This window comes from Prunus mume, linkage group LG3, assembly GCF_029339155.1.
Source record: "Prunus mume cultivar Tortuosa linkage group LG3, ASM2933915v1, whole genome shotgun sequence".
Lineage (NCBI taxonomy): Eukaryota > Viridiplantae > Streptophyta > Magnoliopsida > Rosales > Rosaceae > Prunus > Prunus mume.
The window spans coordinates 10,793,896-10,817,763 of NC_142700.1; the positions used below are offsets into that span (position 1 = coordinate 10,793,896).

Sequence of the window (23,868 nt, forward strand, 5' to 3'; positions counted from 1 at the left end):
ATGCAGAGATCTCTACATATATATATATAGCACAAGTGTAAATGCTTGATTTTTATTTGAGGCCAGGTCGCTCTCTCTCATCTAATATTTAATGGCTCTCTATCTTGTTTTTTCCATTGCTCTTTTATGATCAAATCAAATCTCTAGTTAATCCACACCTACAATTACTTTCTTCCATTTTCGTTTTACCGTGTATGGAAATTATACAATAATTTTGGATACTATTTACTGCCCTAGAATTAGGACTTCGTTTTGTAATCTATCTAAAGATTTGTTTTGTTGTCAAATAAATTTCGTTACGAAGATAGTCTAAACTATTCAAAATTAATTTAATCTATGGGCAGGAGGTCGAATTCGAATGCAAGGAAGCGAAGTCAATGCCTTAGATAATTGGCCTAATCCACATATGTATTACCTATTTTTAAACTTTATTGATTTATAACCGATAAATAATTGTGATATTATTTATCGCATTACTTTGTATTAAAAAATTGGCAAAATAGATCGATATCTAAATAAATGAAATATCGTTATAATCCGTTGAGATACAATATGGTGCCCCTAGAATTACTGTTTATGGATTTGTTTGGTAATTTATTAATGAATTCATAAGATATATTTAGTTAACAAATGGGGTGACATGTTAATTAAAGGAAATTGTGATTCTCATTAATTAATTGAGAAAAGATTACATAAGAGTATTTAACACCTGTCTACTCTATACAATAGATAAAGCCACTTGTACAGGCTGTTACAACAGCTCTAACTAATTACTTACAAGAGTAACTAATGACAAACTAATCTAGTCAACTAACTACTCTCTTTATTAATATTTTTGTGTTTATCTCATGCCCATGTCCAAAACATCAAATCCTAGGCATAAGATGAACAAGGTTTTTCCTCTCACTAGCTCACAAGCAGGGGCGGAGCCACATGTAGGCCTGCATGGCCAGGGCCCCAAACTCCATGAAAACCCAATTCTTTCTTATGCATCAACTACAATATTAGTTAAATATAGCTCTATATAATCTTGCATTTATGGTACTGGCCCCCCCACAGATTAGCTTCTAGCTCCGCCACTGCTCACAAGGGAAAACTTGACGTTATGGATTTGGAGTCTTTGAAAACAAAAGTTGAATATTATGTCTGCTTAGAAAGGTATTGAGTTTGATATCGTGAAGTGTTCAAAGAAGCAATGAAAATAGGAGTGTGGAGGGGGTTGTACCACAAAAGAAAGATGCAGATGTAGACTTGTGATCACGATGGGAATTTGTATTGTTCACTATAGATAGTCAAATTGGCGTTGGCCATGGAGCAATTTCTAATTTTTAAGTGTATCCATTAGGCTAATTCTTGAAGTGTGGGATAAATGAATGATGGGGAGCCATCGACGGGTAGCATATCCATGAATTTTCTCCATTGAGGCATGAAGAAGAAGCTCTGAAAGCACTTTTTGATTGCTTGTTCCTATATTACTATTCTGTTTGAGGCATTTTATCGAACAATTTAACCCCATCCTTAAGGAGAATATCAAAGGTATTAAAAGTTGATAAGGCATGTTCATAAGCAGCATGAATGTTGAGAGGGGTAATAACCTTCACGGTTTCTTATATAAGGGTGTGGACACTGTGAGAATGTAAAGGTAAAAAATTATACATTGGAAAGTTAGAAAACCTTGCAAGGGCTTATAAGGATTTGGACTATTCCTCCAATTGCCAATTGGTTTTGGGGTGGAACCTCAACTTCCTTCATGATATCAAAGCGGGTTGCCCACATGTGAAAGCCCAAAGGCCACACATGCTTCACATCACCCAAAATGTGTTGTCCACGTATTAGACTTGAAAATTCATTGGGATAGTAGGTTATTCGATTCGTTGGGCTATAAATTTTTTTTTTTAGGCTGGGAAAAAAAAACAATCACCTGGGTTGTAGCCCAGGTTAGTCATGCTTATGATCCGTTCCTAGGGAGGGGAGAGGGGGTGAGGTTTCTCTCATACACAATGTGGGGTTCAAACCTAGTTAAGGTCCTTTTCTAATGGGCAAGACCATGTTAGCCATTCTTTCAACTTTGTTAGGCCGATTACAACAAAAAAGATATTCATAACTTGTCACATATTTTGCATTTTGTAGCATGTCAAACCATTATAAAATTCAACATGTCATAAAACTTCAAAATCCATTAACTAATATGGTTACAATTCAAATATCAATGATTTAACAGTTTCATCAAATTTCAAATTCAACATCATAGTTTTTATATAATTAAAGGACTACACATATACAATGACATAAAATAAAAACGAATATACAAGTATACGCCCTTGTTTGGTTTATATCGTGTTTGAAGAATTCAAAACTGCACCGAACCAAACCATTACACTTTGATTTGGTTTTGAACCTTTTGATTTTTTTCTTGGTCAAAACCGAACTAAGCTGGTCATTACCATTTGAATCGTCGATTTGATTGGATCGACTAGATGGATACCCACCCCTACTCCTATATTGATCCATCGTACCATGACTCATCTGCTTGATTCAATGCTAGAATATGATTAAGAGTTGGAACATATTTTTGTAACTATTTCTAAATAGAATTGTTTTGATATTAATACTTAGTGCGAAATGAGTAGAGAATGCGTTTGAGACAATCTAATAGATTTAGGTGATGATCCATATTCGGCTTGAGTATGAAATAATATGACTAGGCGCGAGTACATGATCCGAACATAATGCAGCGGACTTGACTGTCATCTTCATGAATTTATTTTACAATTTAAATAAAAACATAGAAATAAAATTTTATGTTATTCTGGATATCCTATTATCATTAATTTTTTTATTTATTTACACAAACCTTTTCAGTTTAATTTCTCTTTTTTTTTTTAAAGAGAAAATAATAGGATATCTGCGGTCAAGGATTTAATTAGTTATTCTCGTGCTCATACAGGCAGAGTCTGCTTAGAAAGCTGAGAGAATGTCTAGCAATGGCTGCTGCAAGTACTCGTGCGAAACTGCGAGCGAGACCCTAGAATGGATCAACGCCATCGTCGAATTCATAAGACCTTACTCTTTCTTAACGGACGCTCACGTCGTCAATTTCTTCAAGGTTCGTTCTTTCTTCTAAATTTCTAAATTCCTCCTCAGTCCTCAATCATGTGTTTGGCTGCCTAGAAAACATTAGACAGAAAAATAATCAAAATTAGTACCCGGATAAAGTAAAATGCTTTTCAGGATCGAATGTGGGAAGCTATTGATAAGGAATGGATGGATTGCTTGCGGAAAGAAGCAGTGGAAAATCTTCTCCAAATTCCTGGCGGAGTGGTCCAGGTACTCGTTTGCTTACTTTTTGTGTGTGTGTGTGTGTGTGGATGGTAATGATTGAATTGGTTGCCATTGTTTGTAGCTTGATATGAATTTGAATTTTTTTTTTGGTGGTCACTGGTTAGGATCATTGGCCTGCTTCTCTTAAGAAATTCATTGTTACTTTGAGCTCTCTCGTGCTTCCTCGACAACAACAAGACTTGCAGACGGTGTGGATTCGTTTCTCAATTTCTCTTGCATTTGATATCGCATTTGAATTTTGATATTCTAATGTTGTAGTAAGGAAACATGAAAAGCTCCACAACTCATTATAGTTATGTGAAAATTTAGATGCAGAATCATGGAATAAGATGAAAATTGTTGCGGTATACTAACAGTTTTTAAAATTATTGCCATAATATTAATAAGATTGAATCGGCAGAGCAAAAGGAAAATCAGAAGAGTGAAATTCATAGAACTGCAACATATCATTTCCTTATGGTACTTTTGCTTCCCTCATGGCAGGTATTACCTGGCATGAACATGACTTCACTCAATAGTGTTCTCTCTACGGGAATGAATTGGAAGAAAAAACATGAAGTAAGTTGTTCACTTGTTCAAAACATTGAATAGAGATGAATCCATTACTTCACTGTGTTTGTGTTGTGAAACATTATGATCAGAAAAAACTGGACTTTGATTTTTAGATAGGAGTTTCTGATTCAAAGCTTCCTTTTTTCCTTTTTGAACAATGAACAACTAGAGTGTAGTGATATTCTATTGAAAAAATGATCTTGTATGTGCAGGTAGAAGTCCTTTCTGCTGTTGTTGATTCAATCGCTAACAGTGTCGGAGCCAATGCAATCATTGATGTTGGCTCGGGTCAGGTAGTCCTGCTTTCTTTTAAGTGGTGATCAATTTTTCCACAATATCTGCTTTGTTTTCACTTCTTTTGTTTGGTTTACATTCATTCTCTTTCGCTTATACCCAGATTGCTGAGCTGGAACCTAAGATTTCATCACTGTCTACTTCATTTGATAGAAACAAATAATTTTTTTCTTGCAAAGATAGATTAGAAAATTTCATTAATGAGAAAATAATGGTGGGAAATGTTTTTTCTTTTATTTTCTTTTTCTTCTTGTAAGTATGATGATAGGAATTATTCTCAACTAAGAACTTTTATAATATTTTCCATTTTTCAATAAATTACTTTTTCAGGGGTATCTTGCACAAGTACTTTCCTTTCACTATCAGCATGCGGTAGTTGCAATTGATGCATGTTCTCATCATGGAAGGGTTACTGATACTCGTGCAGAACAAATCAAGAAATATTATGCTGCTCAGATGCGTAAATCTGTGTATGTAAACTTCTTTTCCTTCTTGGTTTTTTTCCTTGTTGTTCTAGTTTGTTTGTTTGTTTGTTGTTTTTTTCTTTTTCATATAAGGAGATCTGTCGTTTCCGGTTGCTCAAATGACATTGGTGAATGCTGGGTTGAACAATAATTTGATAGTTTCACTTGGGAGTTTATTCCTTGGAATAACCTGTTCCATAGGTTCTACATTTGATAAACACATTGTTAGGATTTTGGCTCGTCAAATATGTCCTAGTTGGTTTAGGATTGTTTTAGGAAAATTAGAGGTATACCAATTCTTGTCCTAGAAGGATTAGGAAAGAATTTCAGTTTTCCTTATTCAATTCAGGTTTGGATTTCTAGAAGTCTATTAGGATTTGGATAAGTGTAATTTCCTAATCTACTTAGGAATAGGAATCCAATCAGCCTTGGGACATGTAAGCCAACTCTATATCTATAAATAGGGTGTGGCAAGGCTTATTTTAAGGAGAGGAAAAACAGCCAGAGACAGCCAAGAGTTTTGAGATTAGTTCTAGGGTTGCAAAAGTTCTGTAATCTCTATTATTAATCAAAGGAGCGGTGATTTCTCTACCTAGAGAAATCACAACTGGACGTAGGCAAAAGTTCTGCCGAACCAGTATAATTCTTGTGTGTTTCTAAGTGTTTTAATATTTGCTAGTTTAGTCTATTGCCGTCGGTTACATCAAAGAACAAGATCTAGAAGGCGAGTTATTTAACACACATGCCATATGCTCAGCATCTTTTTGTTGGCCAACCTGAATCACAAACCTCGGAGAGGAATGAATACGGTGTATAAATTTTGGAAGTTCCTGTTTTTCTTGTCTCCATGAATTGGTTAGCAGTTTTTGGTGTATGTGATTTGTTCAGGGATGTAGGTTGCCTTAAGTTAGACTTATTAATTCCTTCATGTTGCTTTTTGGCATTATTGTCGCATATCCTATGATATAATTAGCACTTTTAATTTAACTTCATTGGTGACTTGGATCGAGTAATATATTTGATACACTTTTTTTTTGGGGCTAGATCAGGAAACAGGAGTTTGACTGTGCCTAAGACAGTCACATGCAATGTGATGTCTATTGACATGTTGAAAGCTTTGGCTGACACACCACTGCATAATGATAATGTCTCTTTACTGCAATCTTCCTGCAATGCAGACAACAGAAGTTCATTGGTTCTTGCTGGGCTTCATGCTTGCGGAGACCTTTCAGTAACAATGCTCAAGTGAGTTCCTCAGCATGCTTTAAAGCTTATATTTCTCTCTTTTAAAATGAGTATACTTGAGGATAGAACGACTGTAAACCCTGACAGAGTCTGTTATGATCTATTGAATACTAGCCTATATATAGATTGGGTATGAATATTATGTCATCCTGCAATAAGACAAGTGGCAAGTCGTGTAATATTGGTGATATATATTATATATGAAGTGATGTCCAAATTTATTTGAGTTAAACAGAAAAATGAATAGCTGATTGTGAAATCATGATAAGTTTGTTTGTCCGTATAAAGTGGGCTACAAAATGGTTGCATACAATGGCTTCATATCCAAGTTATCCATGGTATTGAAATTTTATAAGTCTCAATCAATTTTATTTTTGTTACATCTGGGACTTTAATCTTCTTTGCTCTGTTAGTCAAATAACTCTCACCTTAGTAGATTCTTTGATGGTTGCTGCATATTTTAAAGGGCTTTCCACAAATAGGCCCATTCCAACATGACATATTATATACCCTTATAGAGCCTATTTGGAGAGAAAAACCCAAAACTAGCCACTTGTCATTTTCTAATTGGTTCTTACAAAATTATTAACATTAAGAACCAATTATAAAATGACAAGTGGGAGTGACTAGTTTTGGGTTGTTCTCTCCAAATAGGCTCTATATGGGAAAATGTATAACATGTCATGCTAAAATTTGTTTATTTATAAAAACCTATATTTTAATCCTTGAATGACCAGTTTTATTCTTTAGTCCTATCCTTTTTCTTATGATCACTCATCTTTTTGAATAACTGATTCAAGATTAATTTTTTAGCACCACTTAACCCTTGTCCAAATTCTTATTATGCTAGTTTGGCTTTGCATTTACTTGCTTCTTGTTCTACTTAATCCATAAATTGTTATTACTGTTTTATCTGACCTAAGTTTTGAGTCATATCTGTAGGCTAGTGCAGCCAACACAAGAATGCATGTGTTTGGTCTTTGGTAATGTGTATTCTACAATATCATATATTATTATCTGTCAATTTAGTTTTTATGTGAAATGATATGTAGTTATTTATACCTTTTTGCATCAGGACCTTTATGGAATGCAAAGAAGTTAAAGCAGTTGTTAGTGTCGGCTGCTGTTACAACCTATTATCTGAAGAGGGTTTCAACCATGCTGGTTCTCAATGTGGTTTTCCAATGAGTTGTGGTGTTAAATCTGCTGGCATTTCACTTGGAAAAAGTTCGCGGGACCTAGCATGTCAGGTGAATCTTGGTTCTCGTCAACTTTCTTCCTCCTCTCTCATTGTCACTTTCTCTCCCCAAGGAGGGGTGTGGGCTCTCTTGTATTTGTCTTGTTTATGGAACAGAACACGGACGTTCAAAGGTGTAGTGAGGTTTCATTTCTAGTTACTTCAATTACCAATAAGAAAAGGCTCTTGGGCCTTTGCCATACAGTTTTAGGTGTGGAGGTTCAGGGAAGGCCTTTGTTCAACTGAAAGAGAAAAGTGAAGAGAATAAAACTATTTTAAAGGTTCAAATTTTTATTGAGTTCTTAGAAAAATCTGAAAAATTTACTGGAGAGGATATGCAAGTCATTTCTTTCTTTATTAATTTGTATAGATCTAAAGTCCAAGGGGCTAATGACAACAGCATGGGTTGGAGGTTAACTAGAAGGAATTTCTGGTGGATCCTTTTTGTGCTTTGGGGAGGTGTTAAGTTAGTTTATTCCTCAAAGGCTTTTCTATTCTGAGATAAGCTTGTGTTTTTGCTTTGCCTTTGTTAGAGTGCGGAGAGGTGGAAATGCCTCGAAAATGATGCTGGTCTCCATAATTTTGAGTTGCATGCTTTCCGTGCTGCATTTCAGATGGTATGCAGTAATTCACCTTTACAGTCATCCAGGAATTTATGGACATTTGTAAACTATTTCAATTATTTACTATGTTGCTCTCTCTCTCTCTCTCTCTCTCTCTCTCTCTCTCTCTCTCTATGTAAATAACATCCTCTTTCTTCTGCAGGTTCTCAGAGTATACTATCCCGAAGTCATGAGTACAAGTCCATCAATTGGGCGTCAAGGGAAGGCATTACGTCGCCGACAACAGAGGGTTGTCCAAAACTCCTCGCTGCACCATAAAGAAAACAAATGTTCCTTGTCTGAAATAAACTCTCATATGACAGGAAGTTGCTCTCACAAAAAATCAACAGAGCTGGAAACAGGTAACAAAACATTACTAATTTGAAAGGAAATCTCTGTACTTATTTTATGGCAACTGTTATCTGTTGCTGCTGCATCAACATTTTGAACTTCTGAACTAATTAGATTGCAACATATAACTATATAAACATATGTGACAGATGACAGTTTTGATGTGTTAGAGACAACATCCATAACTAATGAAAACTCCTCCAATAAGGCCACCAAATGTGAGAGGAGTGAAATCATCGGCAACTATCCACTTTTTCAGAAATATTGCTTATCGGGGCTGTGTCGCCTTGGTCTTGAGCCTCTGAAGGAAACTGATATCCATGGAATATGGAAGCAAGTTGAATCTTTTGCTGTATGTTACTTCATGCCTTTTATCTAGAATCGCACTGATACTTTTGCTTTGCTTAAAAAAGAAAAAATTCTGTACTTAATGTTGGAAGCTCATGTACTTGCTAACAATGGTTATTCATACGATCCATTGATGAAATTTGTTTGTTTATTCGCATCCCAAAATACTGCTTGCTCCATTGTGTTTTTGAGTCTCCATTTTCTGGAACCTTCTTAGTTGATGAAAGTTATATGTATGCTTTTTACTTTTATCTTGTCAGAAAAAGTTATCTTTTTTTTTGTGGTATATGACAGGATTTTATTGTATATTTGATTAGAATTGAAAAGCATTCTTTATTGGTGTGCAAACAACATGGCCTTTGGCATAGGGCTTAGATTATGCGGAAGTCATATGGTTTATGCTCTTACTTGAACTCTAGGATCCACAAAAGAAATGATTTAATGATTGTGGTTCTCACAAAAAATCAGTAACTAAATAAATAAAAATTGTTGTTGGAATTCATTTTCATTTTTTTTTTTTTCATCCTTCGCCTGTCCCCTCCCTGCCCACTTTTTCTTTCACTTGATTACTTCTGTATGTCAAGTGTCAAGTTCTTTTCATGATATGTCTGCTATTGTTTTTTGTTGAAAGAAATATATAAGTTTACGATATCTGTTAACCTTGTTGACCAATTATTTTTATTATCTTTTTTTTTTGTCAACAGGAACTTATTGGACCTTATTGGTCTCTTCGAGCTGCTTTTGGGCCTCTTTTGGAAACTTTTCTTTTGCTTGATAGATTGTTGTTCCTCCAAGAGCAAGGCAGTTCAATTGAAGCAGTCATGTTACCTATTTTCAATCCTGCATTGTCCCCAAGGAATGTGGCCATTATTGCTAAGAAGTTGACACAAATGTGACTGTGGCATGCCATATGGTAAGCCATCAAGTCTTCTTCTATTCTACCTTCTCCCTTACCTTTGCTGTATCATGCATGCATGTGTGTGTGAACAATGCTATGTTACTTATTGAAGGACTGATCTTTCTTGTTAAAATGTCACTTCATTTTCTGTCTCCATGATAAAAGTTGTCAAAAACTGATAGCTGCTAGTGAATGTAGTTCTCCATATTAACAAGTACTTTACTTTCTGAATGGAATTTTTTGTACAGTGCCATCAAATGATGAAGTCCTCAGGTTGTCTCTCTGGAGGAAGGTCTCTCTAACATCTGAATCTGGATGTAGCTCCGACGGGCATAAGTATGTGTCCTGCTGAATTTAGTTAAAAAATCTGAACCAAATGATGAAAGCTTGAAAATTCGGAAATTGGAACAATGAACTTCAAGCCAGTTAATGCCACAAGACAAAAAATTTATGTAATCTTTCGAAAGATAACTTTTTTTCTTTTTTTTTTTATCTGGAAGAAAAAGAAATATTGGTTGATAATGGCATGTAAATGCTAGCCAACTTTGCTTGCAGTTCTATTTTCTTTCTTGTAGCCTGAGACTTCTTTTGCACCTTTGTATTTATCTTACTTTGATGATCGGATAATGCAACAGGATACTATTATTTCATCACCTAGTTTTTCACCATATACGCAATATCTTTGTGGCAGCATGCTATCTTAAGTGATATGTGCATTGGCGGGCATGTTGTCAGGTTTCGTATATCTGATGATCAGTCATTCCCATTTTTGGCATGCAGAAACTAGTGGTACCAATTCGTTGATTGCGCATTTCAAGGGATTTGAGAGGACTTTGCAACTGAATATATTCCGTAGCAGCATATCCGCATGCGCCCGAGACCACTCAATACAGTCTGGTCAACAAGTCATGGTAGGCTTGCTGGAATGAGAAAGACACATTATTTGGCTGCATTCATTTTGTCACCTAGTACCTATTTTGACCCATTTCCTGAATGATCACTACTCTTAAAAGATCCAGGGTATTAAGAAACTTAAGAGTGAATATCCCTATTGATTCCTATGAGATAATTTTGTCTTTTTCTTTATGAGGTTAACACGGTAATTATCCGTTGAAGGAAGCTCTGTCGGCAGCATTGCCAAGGACAAATAAAGATTTGTAGGTGTGTGGAAAGTGGAGAGCCTCTCATTGCATTGGAGCACAAAGTTTCACAATTCAATGGCTTAGTTCTAATGGAATAAGCAAGCCTGGGTTGTCCATTTTAAGGTATTGTCGTTTTAGCAACACTTGGATGCCATTGCGGTGGGACACGTGTCAATGCTTTGACTGGTCTTTGTCCTTTTAAGAGTAGGACATTTGGACTGGATGGTCACAACCCACAACACTCTAATGGGGTTTTTCAGATAGTGCTTCCTTTTTGTTGCAAGTAAAACGACAAGAAAAGTAGCCATCCAATGGAACTTGGTCAAAGTATCACTAACGTTGAACACAACTCTTCGGAATGAAGATGATGTCTTATGTTTCATTCTGGCCCATGAAGGTGTTTATCGTTACAAAAGTTGTTGTGGACTTGGACATGACTAGTAAATGAATGATTGTCTGGGGGGTGTCTTGCGTTTGGCATTTGTGTGTTACGAGCACTATACTGGTACGATAGAAATTGTGGTATGAGCACTATACTGGTACTAGAGAAATTTACATGTCACGAGGTGTGCACTCATGTCACATGCTGAGAGAGATATACACAAATAAGTACACACTCAACGACCCAAACTGGTACGATTGTAATGAAACAAAACCATTTGCTTATATTTTGTGTGTTGGTACTGTGTTTGCTGTCCGAACAGCATGGTTTTAAACCTAAACCCTAACCCTAAGATGTTCTCGTACAGAAGTCGTTGTGGACTCGAACAATGAAACATGACTTGTGAATGAATGATTGTCATGAGGGTACCTTGCGTTTGGTACTTGTGTGGCACAAGCACCATAATTGTACGAGAGGAAGTTACCTGTCACGAAAAGTATACCCATGCGCGGAGAGAAATCGACACAAATAATATAATACACGATAATGACCCAAACTGGTTCTACTGTGTTGGTACTGTGTGTGATGTCCAAACAGCCTTGTTTTAGGCTTAGAGTTTATGTTAAGAAGAAAAATCAAATGGATCATTTCGGCACAGAAAATCCGAAGCCGATTTACCTAACCAAATTCTGCACTGAAAATAAGCCCAAGGAGCCCACCTGATTAAAACATCAGTTTGATGCAATTTTATAACGCCCGTCTCTTTCGTGGCTTTTGTCATTTTTCTTCTGCGGTAGATTTTTATTTTGTTGCCTTCAAACAGTTGAGCCACCTTTATTAGTAGCTCCTTCCATTGGTTCTTTCACACTTCAACTTATGCTTGTCATTTCCACTTTCCAAATTTGATGCTTTAATGATGTTTTCCAAGCTTCACAAAGTTGCACTAACAATTCAAAAGGAGTGATATTTTCTTTTTTGTGCCAATCAAATTATTATTATTAGTTGTCAGTGTGACTGAATAATATTTCCTTAAACTTAAAAGACGGCCGGAATTATTATTCACACTCCAAAATAGTCATAATACACACACTCTTCTCTTCTTTATTTGTTTCTTCATCAAATTACAGAGAACAATAAGATGATTATTTTAGAGTCCGAATAACAGCTCAATGAATAAATAAATAAAGAAACAAAGAATAATCGAATCTAGGATATGATGCCTTACATTGTATATTAGTTTTACGCGTAATAATTTTTTATATTATCATTTAATTATAAGTAAGTAGGAATTTCTACCAATATTTTAATCCTCTATAACTACAATAATCTTAATTAACCATGCAATTTCCAACAGTTTCATTCATTATACTAGCCTTCTTCACACGCGCTTCCGCTCCTGTGAGAGGTTTTTTTTATAAAAAAATTAACTTTATTTTAGAATTAAAAAAGATAATGAGTTGTTGTGTTCCATAAAAATAAGATCCATTATCTGATTTTTCTTTTAATTTTAATTTTTTTAATATGAAAAATTGTGAATTTACCATATTAGCCTCATTTAATTAATAATTTCAATTCTTAATGTTTGCATTAACTAATGGCATTTTCTGGTATTTTGAATGTTTCACCATTCTCTACCTTTTGCTTTATATATATAGATAATGAAATTCCTTTAGGGCGAATAAGTGGATTGTCTAGCATATCTTTCCAATTATTCGACCATTTTATTACGGCGTCAACAATCAAATATTTACTATATAAAATTTAACCATGCAACGTGCCTTAGTTCTTGAAAGTTAATACATATTTAAATTTCTTTATCATTTTTCATGTCCTCATTCTTGTCTCTATCTTTGCATATATACAGTAAGCTTCTATTTATGAATCTCTCAAATAAGCTTATTTGAAGGACACATGTGTAGGACCGATCACACATTGTTTTTCAATAATCCAAACGTCTAAGTTTTAGATTCCCTCAAAGATCATATCTGTAAAAAATCACTTGAATCCTAAACCATTTGACCGCTCAATTAGATTATTATTATTTTAGTGTTTTCTTAAAGCATTATGTTCATCTATTTTTGTTGCAAGCAATTAGATGCCATAATTATTTTCAATTATTTTTTAATTTTTTGTAAGGGTGATCTATGAATGAAGACTTGAAAAATAAACGGTTTTGATTGTTGAAAAAAAATTTGTAGGGCACCCTAAAAGGTGTCCCTCAAATAAAATTATTTGAAATATTCCTCAATGAAGGGTGTGCCTCAAACAATAATTGTTCTTTAATGATTTAGAACAGATGGTGAAAGCAATTGAAGAGGAGCTGAAGCGGCGCGCACAAAGGCAAATCAGGTAAGCTGTAGATTTGGGCTCCGAGCTTAGAATTGGGCCCATGACGAGTCGATTCGAAGAGAATGCTGTCACGAGTAAAACTCATACTTTGCCATGTCGTATAGGTTTTTCAAGCATCCGATATCGTTTACTAGCCAGAAATTCAGTTTTAAAGTTTTTACCGTTTTTGGGAACTTTGTTATTTTCCTATTTTAATTCATTCGTTATTCCTAGGGTTTCTAGGAGTATTTAAACATATTTTACCCTCGGTTAGGATTATTTTGTTATTCCAGTTTATCAAATAAACCTAAGGTTTTCTCATATTTCCTGATGAATTCTAGAGTTATATATTTTAGGCTAAGGTTTTAGCCGATCAATTGTCACACTGCGTAATTTAAACTGATTCTTATGCTTTCATCTAAGGTCACTTGAAAAGCCTTTATCTAGATTAATGTAATCCAGCTTATCTACAACTAATTTCTAAAATACATCAATTACATGAATAGTTTGGGGTTTGGGTATTTAAAAAAGGAAAAAAGAAAAGAAAAGCAAAGAATGTCATCACAGTGGGCCCGCCTATTTTCGGATTGGCTGGTTCAGGTGCGGTGCCAAGTGCCAAGTGCCGAGTGCCAAGTTCTAGCTCTCTTTCTCTATCCAGAGTTTTGATGTAAAATCATAAAATAATAATTCCAAGAAGATGGAAAGAAGAGAGGACCAAAATTTACTGACTGAATTCCCCCAAACCCCACCCCAATTATTAATATACACATCAGCAAGTTGGCAGTGATTGGTTTGTCCATGTCATCACGACACGTAGGCAAGTTAATTCCCTCTGTTCCTCCCAAAACTCTCTCGTCATCTAAACTTAAGAGCTCGTTTGTGGTTGTTTTATAAAAAGTACTTATGCTCATAAGCGTTTTTACTAGAAATTACTTTGAAATTTTAAATACTTCATGAAAAAACACTTAGAATTAGAAGTGCTCTGAAAAAACGTTTATACGACGAAAAACACTTTCACATTTTTGTACAAACGCTATTGATTGTCAAAAGCCATCTCACAATCAGCCTCAAATAAGCTCTTAATATCAGGAGAGTGAACCCAAATATAGAATTATGCTATTCAAACCCTCATAATTTCAACTTTCACACGGAATTACTAGTTGACTTAACCTCCCCTTTGTTTTCCCCTCTTATTAATTTTTTATTATATATACCCCCTCCCACTTGCCATCTTTGTTTGAGCATTGGGATCTCTCACAACAAAACCTTTTCCCTGCCCCTTAATCCCAATTGTCTTCTCTCTCTCTCTCTCTCTCTCTCTCTCTCTCTCTCACAGAGACAGAAAAAATGAGCAACATAAGCATGGTGGAGGCAAAGTTGCCACCTGGTTTCAGGTTCCATCCAAGAGATGAGGAGCTTGTGTGCGACTATTTGCTGAAAAAGGTGACTCAGACTGACTCAACCCTTATGATTGAAGTTGACCTCAACAAGTGCGAGCCTTGGGAAATTCCTGGTGAGTAGTTTTTCAGTTTCACCTGGATATTTTTTTCTCTTCATCATTTCTTCTCTGCATGAAGTTATATACAACATAACACAGTGATGCTTAATTTCAATTGCCATGTATAAAAGCCTTCCCAGCTATATTTGCATTGATCCCATATCCATATATGTATTAATTATTGCTGTTAACCTTCTAATTATATGTCTTCGAAAGACTTTATTATTTGGTTTCTGCTCTTTTTCTTAATTATTATTATTATTTTTCGGGTTTCAAATGGTTTTTGTTGAAAATATCTATTAGATTATATAGTTATTAGTGAAAACTCAAATCTAGCCTTTCTTCTGTGGCTGTGATGTGCCTGTGGATGAGGTGATAGCAACCGGACTGGCTATAATTTACATACCATTATTAGGCATTAAAATGGTGTTCTTGCAGCTGCCTTGCTCCATTTTCGTAATCGATTTTTTTTTTTTTTTATAACAAATCCGACGTCGGTTTAATCGGTAGAAACAAAAATGGTTGGAATTTTTTGCATAATATGACATAATTAAGAGAGTCATGGCCTCTATCAATATAGTGGATAATAGAGTGGACCAGTTATATCATGTGACATATTGAAAAGTGATGCTGATATATTAGCATGTTCTCACAATTATTGTACACACAAACTTTAATTGCTCACATTTTCCATCAGAAAATAAAATGGACAACTTATTGATCCCTTACCTTGACAATGTTCCCCCAATAAGTAAAATAATATGCAAGTTGTTTGACGGATTCTAAGTTACATATCTTTCTCCCAAATGCTAATTGAACTGCTTTTAATTAATCAATCTTAGAACAATCCCAAATTACTAATTAGTAATGAGCTAGGTTCTGTAGAGCTGACTTCTAACGTCATGAACCACTAATGAATATTGTTAATCTACCGAACTTTAGCTGGTGTGAATCATCCATGTTTGATGTATGTAATGCCCCATTTAAGTAGTTCACACTTATTTACGACTGTCAATCATTTATATATGTACGTGTCATAAATGTTTTTAGTTCTTTTTGTTCAATCAATATTTTATATATATCTTTGAGGTGGGGAGAGCAAGCTACACAATAAGCTGCATTGAATCCTCCGGAAGCCCCTAAATATCTATATGTAAATTCATTCCCCCATGGCCCTGCCCTATCTTTACTTAGTTTGTCCAAAAAATACAAATATTTCTCATTCACTGCTTTTAGAAGAAATGGACATTCTTGGTATTTTCTCAACCAAAAGATGTGATAGTGATTGTGATAACAAAGCAAGCCCCCAAAGTCTAGTTTCCATCCCATTATAGCCATACGCGTGTATACAATCGGGTTGGAAAGAATTAATCTTTCACATTCAATCCTCACCCAAACCATTCAAAGGCCCGTTGGCTTGTCGCCATCATCCTCTAATCATATCTCCTTTGAATTTTCAAATCTTCTTCTTTCAAACTTTTATGTTATTTATCCTCTCAGCTAACAGTTACCCAATAGATGTTTGCTTCCTAACCGTTATCAGCACACAATTATCAGTCTTCGAGCTTTGTATGCATTGATAGCTGGCAATCATTCATTTGCGTAACAGTGATATTCTCGTTAGAATTTCTTCGAGATTAATATTAGAATTCCATATATATTCATAAAAAAAAAAGGGGAATATTCCAGTTATTCCATGTATTATTCATGACCATGCCATGACACAATTTAAATCAAAGAAATCTTTTGTGAATTAGTAAAAGAATAAAGAGAAACTCTTTTGTGACTTAGGCAATTGGCAGTTCATTATGTTTAATAATTTTCTATTCAGACTTGGATATTGACCCCCAACCGCATAATAGTTGGATATAGTTCAGCTATTTTGGCCATGGATGATGCTGAGTCACCACCAATGCTTTTTTGTCGCCATGTGCTGGCAATCAAGAAGTCTTCGGTTGATATCATTGCATACATAAAAGTTCATATTTAATTTAATACCGAAACAACCAGATTTGATCTAAAAAATTTACAAAGGCTACGAATATGTACATACTATACATACATACATACATACATACATACATCCAAGGAAAAAGTCAGTGCATGTTTGGGGTCATAGCTAGCTGGTATAACCCTTAAACGACAAGGTGACCTTTGAACTCATTTTGTGCCCTGAAAGTGCTGCAATCAAACAAGCTTAATGTGCTGCATACATACATACATGCATACATCATACATATACATGTACGTACATGCTTACATGAATACGCGTATGAAAATCTTGGGTGATGTTTAATTTTGCAGTAAATGCATGTGTGGGAGGCAAGGAATGGTACTTCTACAGTCAGCGTGATCGTAAATATGCAACAGGACTTAGAACAAACCGTGCAACTGCAGCAGGGTATTGGAAGGCCACAGGAAAAGACAGGCCAATCCTTCGCAAAGGAAGCCTTGTAGGGATGAGAAAAACCTTGGTCTTCTACCAAGGTAGAGCCCCCAAAGGCAGAAAATCCGACTGGGTCATGCATGAATTTCGGCTTGAAGGTCCCCTTGGTCCCCCTAAAATCTCTTCTCACAAGGTATGGCACATCAAATTTTAACAAATACTTCTTCATGCTTCATTTTTCAATAATCTCAATCGTATTAGAACGTTACGAAACAATTAATATGTGGATTAACAGTTGATCCTAGTAATTACTGCAACATATACATGTCAACTCTCATATGGAGTCTAAGCCGTACATTTTTATTTTATTTTTTTCTTTCAAATTTTCAATTCTGCTGAGAATTTTAAATGGATTATTGGGTGGCAACTAGCAAGTGGGTACTTACAAAAGAATTTCCATGATTTATAATAAGATCTTTGACTTTTTCCAAAATAAAAAAAATTATTGATATGCACAGGCAAACCCATATATGTCCACTTGTCATGACTGCTGACTTAATAGGCAAAATTTTATCTTGATGGTAGCTGACCTAAGCAGATCCTATTTCATATTATATGGAACATCTTAGGGAAGTCTAATATGTACTTAATTTTTCATCAGCTCATTCTAATTTCATTTTTATTTAAAGTCCAAGGACTAATTATTCTATCCTTTTGCCTAATCACATGAATTCAGCTTGTTAATTAGTTTTGTTTTCAATAACAAACTTGGGTTAATTAACAAACATAAATTTCCATTATTGGCAATGTATATATGTGCAGGAAGATTGGGTTTTATGCAGAGTGTTTTGTAAAAACAGAGAAATTGCTGCCAAACCCAGCATGGGAATTAGCTGCTATGATGACACAAGCAATTCTTCTCTGCCTGCATTGATGGATTCTTACATCAGTTTTGATGGCCAGCCTCAGACTCAGCCTCAGCCTCAGCCTCATCATGAGTATGAGCAAGTGCCCTGCTTCTCCATTTTCTCCCAAAGCCAAACCAGCCCAATTTTCTCACACATTGACATCACTGGTGCTCACTTGGAACCAAACATGCCCACCAAGAACAATAATAACAACCCAGCCACATTTGGGGCGCTGCCAAATGTGACCAGTTTTCTTGACCCTTTTTCATGTGACAAAAAGGTGCTAAAAGCTGTTTTGAGTCACCTTACCAAGATAGAAGAAACTAGTTCTTATCCTACTTTGAATGTGAAAGGCTCATCACCACCAAGCTTAGGCGCAGGAAGTAGCTCAGAAAACTACCTATCTGAAGTTGGTATGCCCAACATTTGGAGCCACTATTGATCTCATTTCATGTAGAGTATTCAAACAAAACCGAAAAAAGATCGTTGTAAATAAATTAAAAGTTAGAAGTACGCTTGTATTTCGTGTTAGTATGATTTGCAACTGGGCTATTTAAGCACTGCATTTGACTGTGAATTGTATTTTTACCATTCATCACAGTTCACGTAGGTAATATAGCCTCCATTGTGGAATGTTAAAGGTTAGATCACAAACCATGCATGGGATGGGAGCTACCTTTTTGTTTTCAAGAGGGTTAGTTTTTAATAACGTTGAAATTCTAAGAGGCTGGTAGCTCAAGTGATTAAAAGCAGTTATATATGCACTCGAGATCCTGTGTTCGAATTCCCCCTCCTCCAATCCATTTGCATATATAAAAAGATTGATGAAATTTGGTAGGTCATTTTGTTCAATGTTTTGTTTTTAGTGTGTTCATATTCAATTTCATTATGTGTATATAAATATGCTTTGTAATCAACATGGTTGTCTTAATTAGTAGGTGGTGATGGTACCTAGTCATTGTTAATTAATTCCAGGTTCCATCTACTCTTCTGTGACAATCTTTTAAGATCGATTATTTATATTTCAATAAACTAAAAATTATAAATTTTTTAAATACGATATGAAGTGACACTTGGGACATTTTCCCTCTTCCTTTGGATTTTTCGTTTTTATTTTGAACTTTTATTTTTCTTAAAGAAAGATGAATGCCTGTTTGGCTAAGCTAGTGTATTTCCAAACATAACACAACAACAAAAGTATATTCGATCATATTTGTAGATTTTGTTACTGTCTTTTTCCTCTATAAAAGGGCAAAAACAAAACACAGAGAGAGAGAGAGAGAGAGAGAGAGAGAGAGAGAGCAAAATCCTTGTGAGCTCAGCACAAGGATTCGCAGACAAAATTTCCTAGGGCAGCAACATTGGATTCTTCTCCTGAAGAAATTTTTTTGCCTTAATAAGATTGTCAAAAAGTTGACTGATTTGTGCGTAGCTTTGGGGTATTAATTAACTTTTTTTAAGTATAGTCTAAACTATACACACATAACTATAATGTCATGGGGTTTTGAACATGAGATCTTTGGTTTGTCAGTCAAGGTCTTTTTCCATTGTGATAAATCCGTTGATTATTAATTAACTATTTGTACATGCATGATGAACCTATTTCCAAGTCTCCCATAATTTATGCAACTTTTCTCTTGATTGGTCGCAGTTGAAAAAGAGAGAGATGACAAAAGATGAACAAAAGGGTCCCCGTGTTTTGTCATCCTTCAAAGGGTGGAAAAAAAAAAAAAAAGGATGGCTTTTTTAAATATATTGAGTTCTTGTCAAATCCACCCACTCTTAAAATCTACTGGTTTTCAGAACCAGTAGAGTTTTGTGTTCAAACCCACACGAAGGTTAATGATTGAGAAGTTTTTTTTTAAAGTAAGATTAGTGATTGAGAAGTTTATTTATTTACATTTTTGAAGTAAGAACTGGTTATATGTGTATGTAGATATACAAGTTAACATGAACCTTCTCATTTAATTATACCATCAAGAGCTAATTAAACAACTAAACCCAGATTTACTGCATTAAAAATAATAATTTGTTAAAAAATTTCGTTGGGTTTGGTATTCAAAGTTGGTTGTTACTCTGAACTAAATTATTTTAAAAATACCAAAGGGAAATGTTGATATGGGAAAATAATACCATTTGATTTTTTTGGTTTTTTGCCAAAAAAATACCATTACATTTCCAAACCAACTCCATATGCATGTATATTTCTACATTAAGCATCTAGATTCTGGCGACCTAAGCAATAATTATTTTATTAAAAAAAAATTAGCAAAGAAATAATAATACCACACAAGTGTACCCTTTAAACGGGGGTCCAACTATTAATAATTTCAATTGGGGCCTAATAAAAAAATGAATTAAATTAAATATAATTAGGATATAAGTCATATTACATTTAACTTTTTTTTTACCAATAGGGTCTAACCTAGTGAAAAGGGCTTTAACTTGCAGATCAAAAGTCTCAGGTTCAAATCCCCATACATCTTAGTTGTGTGTATAAGACACCCTCATTCCCTTTAATTTTGACTACCACTTGTACTATAAAAAATAACTTTCAATGAATTTGTATATGCCGGTTACATACAACCACCTTCTTACAATATTCACATGAATTTTTTTATCATATCAGTAAGACTTTCATATGTAGTGTGAGGAAAATGTTACACATACATACCATACTATGGTTTTATTATATATATTTTTATGTTAATGCCATCATCTTACAAAAAGACATTTATCTCTATATAACCAAAGATAGATTGAGATAAAATGCAATCAATCTCCCTGTTTCTGTCTCCAAATATCCCATTTATCTCTATATTTTTAGGTGCTCTTTTCCCTTTTTCTTGGGGTATAAGGCAATCTCCAATAGTGGAAGGCTAAATATAGTTTACCCATAAAATTTAACCCATTATTTATAGTTTTTTAAGGAATAGTGTTGGACTATATTTTTACCATCTCTAGCAGTATAGGGTTAAATCATAATTCCCTCAATATTTTATTAGTTTTTAGTATGGGAGGGGTTTGAGTTGCAGGGGAGGAGGACACGGAGGAGGGGCTGCAGAGGTGAAAAAAATAAATTTTTTTTCAAAGTCTTAAAGTTTTGACATGTGTCACTTTTTAATTTGCTAGGAATACTGATGTGGAAAGCTTATCTTGGCATCCCCGTGCCAATGAAGACGTTGGTCTTTGCCATTGGGTGCTTTTGAAAAAAGATAATAATATAAAAAGATATAGCCCACCCAAGAATTAGGCCAAATTTGGCCCCTTCAGCCCACTGACTTGGTTTGGCCCAGTTACATGACATATTTAGCCCATTTGCTAGAGATGAGTTTTGAGTGTGAAAAGGCTAAATTTGAGGATTTAACCTACCGTTGGAGATGACCTAAGATCGAAGCCATGTTCTAATCTAATTTTCCTTTATTTCATTCACAGAATATTCTAGGCAATAACTAAAGGGGAGGCTTCTGTTTGAGATGGCCATGTTTTTGCCACAACCAAAAGATTATGATTCAAAATGAGTATTCTTTCTTCTTCTATAACATGCACACCAAGCAGCTTTTATATTTTACATAAATCCAACTAAATTAAAAAAAAAACATAAAAATAAATGAAAGAGAAGAAGTCCAGCACAACATTACAGGCATCAAATTGAACAATCCATGCCAAAACATTACAATTAAGATTTGCACAGAGTATTTCTTTAATGTTCTTCTTCTTCATCAGGACAGCTAGTTGGGGTAGGCTATAGTAATTAACAGCACATACATTACAACAACAGAGGATTAATTAATAATTCTACTGTGACAAAGCACTTGTGTTGTAGACAAGAAGAGCACCCCCTGCAAGAATGCCAAGTAGGGTAACAGCCCAGATGGCCAAGCCAGTAGTACCTGCAATTTCCATGCATAGATATTAATTTCACCTCCATAAGTGTTAATACATTAACTAAGCAAGAAGATAATACAACTGTGCTTTCTGAATTGCGGAATTTTCCACTGGATTAAACCCCGTTGACCTGAATTGCGGAATTAAAACAAAAATTCTTATAAAGTTGAAGTTGCTTACCCCCAGCATAAACATCACCAGATGGTGACCATTCATCTCTGTTGTAGATGGGACTGCATATCAATCATCAGAAATTAATTCAACAATTGATTGTGGTAAGTTGAAGCTTTATCCACTTAAAGGGTTAGAGGGGATCACCCAACTAAAAGGATAGTCATTCTCAAAACCATAGTCTAGTAGTATTATGGATGTTTCAAAAACATGATATATGTGATTATATAAAATTAATGGTGCCGGTGAGTTAAAATAATCATGAACATTTTGACATGTAGATTTTAACCCTTAAACTGGAAATAAACGACTCATATTAAAAACTAAGTAGTACCAAGAGAAGTAGGAAATCCAAATCCACAACACAAATTGAATGAATGAAGGTTGAGAGTTGTACCTGTAGCCATCAACATTAGCACCATACTTGTCTACAAACTGGTAGACACCCTTACCCTGAACCAAAGTTTAAAGGTCAAAAAATTACAAGCAGATCGAGTGGATGTGCCAGAAAAGGAAAAAAACGAAGCATGAAAGTTGTAGTTGTCATAGGATTAATCTGTCTAGAGTGCTGCTCTGAACTAAAAGAAGATCAAGGAAAGGATGAAAAGCATGTGAAAGAATTCTGGTCAGTAAGCCTCTCCTACAAGAACACTGCTTGGTTCCTTCCTCCTTACGAACAAATCACAGACGCGTGCAAAAATAACTCATTAGAATTCCAAAAGAAGAATTCAAGCACGCGTTTCAGACTGTGATTTCCCCCCTACAAATAACCCATAGTACCCAAGTACATAAACTGATGCAAGGCTTGCACTAGCACAACCTGGTTATTTATAGACAGAAATCGTAACAAATTCAGAGTAATAAAGACCAATTAATTACCTTAGGCTTCCTCCCGGAGGCATCTTTCCCATCCTTCAAGTTCATGCCACCACTGATTCCTGCAGCACATTTTTATTTTATTTATCATATCAAAAACATGTACATATAGTTTTAACATCTGTTTGTCCACGAGATTTGAATTCAGAACTTTTTCCGACAAAATAGTATTATCAAATTCACATGCATGGAAATAAATTAATTTAAGGCAGAAGGGCGAGTATGTATATGTACCATAGGGTGTGTCAGTTCTGATCTTCTTGCCACCACTGGCTTGAACCTTGAATGAAGAAGAAGTCCTGGCAAGAGAGGGAAGGCCTCTCACTGCTGACTTCTCAACAGTGAAAGGAGATGGTTTTAGACTCACTGAAGCCATAACTGAGGCTGCCATTTTCACCCTCTCTGTCTTCTCAGGCTCTGAGCTTTTAGCTTTCTCTACAACTTTGATGATTGGCTATCGTGTGGTTTGTGGCATCTGAGTCCCCTGATAATAATAACACTAACCATGGAAAAGTGATTGCTGGGCTGACACGTGGCTGTGGTTCTGTGGCTGGTTCTGGATATGATGTTACAAACATTATCAAAATGGGAAATTTCTTTTGCTCTCAATTCTCTTGGAGACTGGCAAGTGCCAACCCAATCTTAAATCTGACACGTGGACTAAGGCCAAATGGATAAGAGATTAATGGGTTTAGAGACCGAACCTGGACACCATCTTAAACTCTTTCCATTGTTTTGTGTTTTTGCTTCTGTAACATCATTAAAAATATATATTTACCATTTGTTTCTTTAATATTACACTAAGCATAAATTCTCCCCGCAGGAGCTCCGGTTTTTAATTAAAAATTGGATTATTAATATGCACATCAACATTCTATCGATGTTGGCAAAAATGTATCGATAACATGTTGGTATCTTTTGTTAGCAACAATAATATTGACATGTTCTCAATGACA

The 23,868-nt window shown here is 35.1% G+C and overlaps 3 protein-coding genes across 13 annotated transcripts; 2 read left to right on the top strand and 1 right to left on the bottom strand.

The window, feature by feature from the left end:
- Positions 1-2,722: 2,722 nt before the first annotated feature.
- On the top strand, positions 2,723-10,953 carry LOC103325875 (S-adenosyl-L-methionine-dependent methyltransferases superfamily protein). 11 transcript variants are annotated; one of them, XR_016125160.1, is made up of 15 exons: positions 2,723-3,106; positions 3,232-3,327; positions 3,447-3,530; positions 3,826-3,900; positions 4,107-4,187; positions 4,519-4,658; positions 5,697-5,897; positions 6,973-7,147; positions 7,668-7,751; positions 7,900-8,098; positions 8,237-8,439; positions 9,140-9,348; positions 9,582-9,669; positions 10,114-10,244; positions 10,424-10,953. XR_016125160.1 is itself a non-coding variant. In XM_089048211.1 (14 exons), the coding sequence occupies exons 1-13, from the start codon at positions 2,975-2,977 to the stop codon at positions 9,329-9,331; spliced, it is 1,569 nt and encodes a 522-aa protein (XP_088904337.1). In that variant the 5' UTR covers positions 2,723-2,974; the 3' UTR covers positions 9,332-9,348; positions 9,582-9,986. The 11 variants fall into 11 exon arrangements, 6 of the variants coding, with proteins under 6 accessions (XP_088904337.1, XP_088904335.1, XP_008226287.2 ...); XR_016125161.1 differs by having other exon boundaries at positions 10,450-10,953; XR_016125159.1 differs by having other exon boundaries at positions 10,069-10,953.
- A 3,289-nt stretch (positions 10,954-14,242) lies between these two features.
- NAC1 (NAC domain containing protein 1) lies at positions 14,243-18,554 on the top strand. Its single transcript, XM_008228064.2, has 3 exons — positions 14,243-14,698; positions 16,988-17,262; positions 17,892-18,554. The coding sequence occupies exons 1-3, from the start codon at positions 14,533-14,535 to the stop codon at positions 18,417-18,419; spliced, it is 969 nt and encodes a 322-aa protein (XP_008226286.2). The 5' UTR covers positions 14,243-14,532; the 3' UTR covers positions 18,420-18,554.
- A 3,048-nt stretch (positions 18,555-21,602) lies between these two features.
- PSBR (photosystem II subunit R) lies at positions 21,603-23,375 on the bottom strand. Its single transcript, XM_008228063.3, has 5 exons — positions 23,147-23,375; positions 22,916-22,974; positions 22,434-22,489; positions 22,046-22,098; positions 21,603-21,870 (listed from the first exon to the last, which is right to left on the bottom strand). Exons 1-5 carry the CDS (start codon positions 23,301-23,303, stop codon positions 21,776-21,778), a joined length of 420 nt encoding a protein of 139 aa, XP_008226285.1. The 5' UTR covers positions 23,304-23,375; the 3' UTR covers positions 21,603-21,775.
- Positions 23,376-23,868: the final 493 nt, after the last annotated feature.